At 61.9% G+C, this 5000-nt stretch overlaps 2 protein-coding genes across 2 annotated transcripts in view; both read right to left on the reverse strand.

Moving 5' to 3' along the window:
- Window positions 1-944, reverse strand: part of EMIHUDRAFT_248859 (hypothetical protein) — a gene marked incomplete at both ends in the record, with an annotated part of 2551 nt that extends 1607 nt beyond the window's left edge. The window contains 3 exons of the mRNA XM_005761319.1: window positions 75-122; window positions 441-533; window positions 768-944. Of these exons, the coding sequence (XP_005761376.1) occupies window positions 75-122; window positions 441-533; window positions 768-944 (318 nt within the window). The remainder of the gene's footprint in view (window positions 1-74; window positions 123-440; window positions 534-767) is intronic.
- Window positions 945-3083: 2139 nt separating this feature from the next.
- EMIHUDRAFT_248861 (hypothetical protein) lies at window positions 3084-3647 on the reverse strand (the record flags this gene model as incomplete). The annotated part of the gene is made up of 1 exon (XM_005761320.1): window positions 3084-3647. The coding sequence occupies one exon, from the start codon at window positions 3645-3647 to the stop codon at window positions 3084-3086; it is 564 nt and encodes a 187-aa protein (XP_005761377.1).
- Between the last annotated feature and the right edge of the window lie 1353 nt (window positions 3648-5000).

A 5000-nucleotide genomic window follows, 5' to 3' on the forward strand; every position in this document is an offset into this window, starting at 1 on the left:
GGGGGGGGCAGAGGGCAAAGGTGAGGAGGGCGAGCGCGCCACGCATGCGGCAGAGGCAGCAGCTTGGGCTTCACGCCCTTGGCGCCACGGCACGCCTTGGGCATCCGCTTGGTCGCAACCACCTGGGGAGAGGGCGGGGCGGAGCGCGGCTCAAGGTGGGAGCGGTGCCGGTGAGCGGTGCCGGTGAGCGGTGCCGGTGAGCGGTGTTGGTGAGCGGTGCTGGTGAGCGGTGCTGGTGAGCGGCCTTCTCAAACCGCGCCGCGGGGAGGGCGGAGCCGCGGCGCGGTCTGCTGAAGAGCGGCGGCTGCTGTGGCATGCGGTTTAACGCCACGTGCGAGGGGCTGCGCCCGTGCGTAGATGAGGCATGCGCGAGTGTGCGCGAGGTGGGACGGCGGCCGAGGGGGGAGCAGGGAAGGCTCTCGGAAGTGTCCCTTCCTCACCAGGTTGATTGGCGTGTCGCCACTCAACAGAGAGCCGCCGCCCTCGCCGTCGTCGCCGGCGGCGCCGACCCGCGCGACGTGGGTGCAGAGCGCCTCGATCGCACGGATCACCTGCTGCTGCTCCAGCTTTGGCCTCCCGCCGCCGCCGCTCGAGCTCGCGCCCGCAGACGCAGCCGCTGCAGCCGGCGCTGCCGCCGTCGCCGCCGCCGCCGCCGCTCCCTTGGCCTTCTTGACCCGCTTGGCGGCGGGGATGGCGGCAGGAGCGGCGGCTGCAGAGGCGGTGGCCTTGCGCTTTCTGGGCGCAGCCGCCGCGTCGGCGACGGCGACCTCGCCCTTCTTGCTCACGCCCTTTTTCTTCTTCTTGACGGGAGCGTCTGCCGACAGCGGGGCAGCCCGCTGGCGCTTGGCCTCCTTGGCCACCGGGGCGGCTGGCGCCTTGGACTTGACCGATTTGGCAGCCTTCTTGGGCTTGCTGAGAGTGGCGCTGGGCTTGGGCGTGACCATATGTCGTCGTGACCCAAGCAAAGAATTTAGAAGTCCCAGCAAAGAGAATTTTCCCGCTTAGTGCGGGCGGAAACGTCGGCTTGCTCGCATTATGGCGCGCGCGTTGGGAAGAGGAGTACAGTTTGGTCGCCACGCACTTACCCCACCCAGCGTTCTCCCGAACCCTTAAGTAAGTGTGTTTTGGTTGCCACCGCGAGCATCGTGCTTTCACACTTCGCCTTGACCCTTGTCGTGTCCGTTCTCTCTCTGATTGTCGTCCGCCCGCGACTACGTCTCTATTGAAACGTCTCGTACGATCCCCTTCTGGTGTCGCGGCCCCCGCCCTCGCGGGCGGGGCCTTGGCCTGCACAAGCTTTTCCGGCAAACAAAAAGGAAAACAGAGGGGCCCCAGCACTTTGCGTTTCCGGAAATTTCCAGGGAAAACAGAGGGTGTTTGGTGCTCCATTCTGGAAACTCGCGAGTTTCCTGGGTGCGCTTCTTAGCTCCCCGGCCCTGGATGTGAGGCTGATAACTGCACTCCAAGTGCTCCAAGTTTCCCTGAGTCTAGTCGCCCTTCCGAAAGGGAGGGCGGCTCTGGCGGAGAAAGTCTTTGATGTCGGCTGGGATCGAACCAGAGTAGGTGTGAAGCTTTGTGGCTAGCCGACTTTGCGCCCTTGGGGCGATGGTAGGGTTTTTCAGGCGGAGTTCGCTCTGTAGCTCGAGTCGGGTGAGGGGCTCGCCTGTGATTTGGTTGAATAGGTCGCCCAGAGCGGTGAATCCGAGCGTCGCCCAGCGAGCTTCGACCTTGCGTCTAGCCTTGGGTTTGACAAGTTCAAAGAGCCAGTTCCTGAATAGAGGAAGTGCTCGGAGCGAGTCGGGCTCCTTTGCTTTGAGGACGTCGACATGTTGTTTTATTCCTAGTCGCCAGAAGGCTTTGAGGGCATCTCTCATAGAGGTCGCGGTACACGAGCGAGGTATTTCTAGAGGGGAGGGATTGCCCCGCCCAGCCGCGTTGCGGGCAGCCTCCGTCCGCCAAGTGTGGGCACGCGGCACACCCAAAGGTGCTCGATGCTGTCAGATACCAAGGGTGCCCACAAGACCACCAGCGGCTCCAGCAAGCGCCCGCGAACGGATGACGAATCGACGGCCGATGCGCACCAGTTTTCAGGCGAGGTGGAGCTGCCAAAAGTGTCGCTCGCAGACCTCCTGGCTGGCAAGGTGCCGCTCATCGACGTACCCGTGGCATCGCCTGCGCCAGCGACGCCAGCGCCGTCGGCGCCATCTCCGGCGCAGCCGCCGTCAAAGCCGCAGCCGCCGGCCTCGCCTCCTCGGGCAGCAGCTCCAGCCCTGGCCGCGCTTCCCACAGCATTGCCGGCCACCGAACCATCTTCCACAGGCTCGGACGGCCGGTGTCTCAACTGCGGCCAGGACCTGTCTAGCCTCGGACCCTTGAGAAGGGAGCGACACGTGAAGCGGTGTGGACCCGCCAACCGCAGCGCCTCCGGAGGAGGGGCGGGGTCCGCGCCGACTGCCATTCCCATCGACTGAAGCGTGCGTCTGTTGTTAGTCACTACCTCTGGCTTTGTGCGTGCGAAAGCGCGTCGAGGCGAGAGCCTCGACGCGAGAGGCCGTGTCAGTCTGACATGCACATGCACATGGCACCAGGTCGCAGGAGCGGATATACACGTTATACGGTGACGTGGTACCCACGAGGCCACAAACTCGCTCCACAAGAGTAGCGTGAAAAACACACACGGCGGCGACACGGCACCGGCAGGTATAGAGAAAGTGTCGAGCACGAAAAGACAGGGGAGATTTCCTATGGTTGGCGCTGGCCCTGGCGCCTGCTGTACACCGTGCACGAGACGACTCACAGATAGAGTGCTTTTTAGTGGGACCAAAATCCAAATTTCCCTACTTCAGTTGGGGCTGCCCTCGGGCCCGAGGAGGCAATTCACGAGTCGAACGAATCACGGAAGGGAAGAACCAAAACGCGAGACAAAACTTGCAGTCGGCCCATCGGGCGAGGACGACCCCGGCTAGTCGCCGACCACACCCACAAGAACCCTGCACAAAGATCGCAAGGGCGGGGACCTGTTCCTTTTTACCCATCTCACAGTAGAGGTGTCCGTTTTTATTTATTTAGTCTAAGACTATTGTTCAGCCGCAGTGGCCCGGGTACTGCGCTGGGCACACATCCTTGCACGCAGAGGGCAGCGCAAAGGCCGTCTCGTCGATGGCGCCGGCCACCCAGGAACTGAAGTTGAGGTAGTGCCAAATCGGCTTGCCCGTGAAGTTGAAACGCTCTCTGTACTGGCACGCTCGCCCGTCATCTTTGCCCTGCGACCAGACATCCAGCGCGACCGCACCGGGCTTGGCCCAGGTCTCGCACATGCGCCCGTCATGTTCTTCGTCGCCCAGGTAGGTCGCGTCGAGTAGCCAGTCCGGGCGGATCGTCGAGCAGCCGGCGCCTGCGTCACACACTTTGCAACAGCGGCCGGTGGCTGGGAAGCGAGCCCACATCGTGCCGTCGCTCATGAAGTGAAGGTGGCACGCGGCTGTGGTTGCCTTGTCAGCGCACGCGCAAAAGTTGTTGTGCTGTCCGTCGCCATGCATGAAGATTGAGCGCCGCCCTGGCCAATCGTAGATCCAGCGGCCAGTGTTGGAGGCGCCCGGCGCAAACGCAGGGAAATTCTCAACAAAGGTCAGACTTGATCGACACATCGCCGCCGCCGTCACCGGGCGATGCTGGCCGCGCTCAAGCGGCTCGTCAACGGGTACAGTGTGTCGCCGGCGAAGCTAATCATGGACGACGACCAGAGCGTGGACATGGACGAGCTCGTGTTCCGACCCAATCCTGAGCGTCTCGAGCTCTGCATACTGCAACTCGGATGGCGAGGAGTGATTAGACGGGGAGAGGGCGCTTGGTGTCTCTAGGAACGCGAAATTATTCACAGCTGCGGCGAGCGTGTGCGGTGTGACCCTCGAGCCAACCCGACCGACCCCCCCCCTCGGTCTGCGCTCCGACCGACCGGACCCCCCCTCCGGTTTGCGGTCTTCCGCGGCCGCCGACCGGGGACCCCCCCTGCGGTCGGTCGGTCTGCGCTGGGCGCTCAAACCGCGAACTCGGCCTGTTCACTACAAGATGACGCTCATATGATGTAGAGTTTGTTGTAGAGATTTCACGTTGTAGCGCGCCTCTACATCGCTCCACATCGGACTCACATCGTCACGCGCCGGATGTAGAGCTCTACAGCTCTACAGCGCTCCAGAGCGCTCTACATCTCTACATCTCTACATCTCTACAGCGCTCTACACTCTCTCTATCTACATCCTCTACACCCTCCCTCAGAGCTAGCACTGAGAGAGAGAGAGAGAGAGAGAGAGAGAGAGAGAGAGAGAGAGAGAGAGAGAGAGAGAGAGAGAGAGCTCACGCCGCGCGTAGGGCCCTTAGGGGCCTAGAGAACACAACCCCCTCTCCCTTTTCTCCGAGTAAGCTAAAAGTACGAACGTAGCACTGAGCACTGGGATAGGGTCGATTCCGCATGGTACGGGACCCCTCGATCGTCTCGCCCTCCCTCGCTGGTGTGTTCATTGCTCATTGGGGGGGGGGGGGGGGGGTCAAACAAACACGGTCCAGGATCGAGGGGCCCCCTGCTGAAACAATGTCCTCCCCCCCCCCCAGCTATGGCCCTATGGATGGCGGGGAAACAATGTCTTCTGCCCCAATGGGAAAAAGGGACGTCCCTCTTTTTTTCCTTGGGGCTCAAAAAAATGCTCGAAAAACTGGCTCCTTTTTCCGCGAAGATGTAAAGGGTACCATGGGTGCGCCTCTCTAAAGGGCGCGGCTACCGAATGCCCACGGGATAACCTTCCCCTCCCCTTAAAGAGAGGGACTTTTTCGACCCCCCGGGGGCCCCCCAAAATTTGTGAAAAAAAAATAAATAAACCCCCCGCCCCCAAGAGGGGGGGGGGGGGGGGAAAAAAAAAAAAACCTCAGGGGCCTTTTCAGGAGAAAACGAAAATTTTGAGGCCCCCCTTGTTGTTTTTGCCCCCAAAAACCCCCCCCCAAAAAAA

Source organism: Emiliania huxleyi (assembly GCF_000372725.1).
Source record: "Emiliania huxleyi CCMP1516 unplaced genomic scaffold EMIHUscaffold_711, whole genome shotgun sequence".
Lineage (NCBI taxonomy): Eukaryota > Haptophyta > Isochrysidales > Noelaerhabdaceae > Emiliania > Emiliania huxleyi.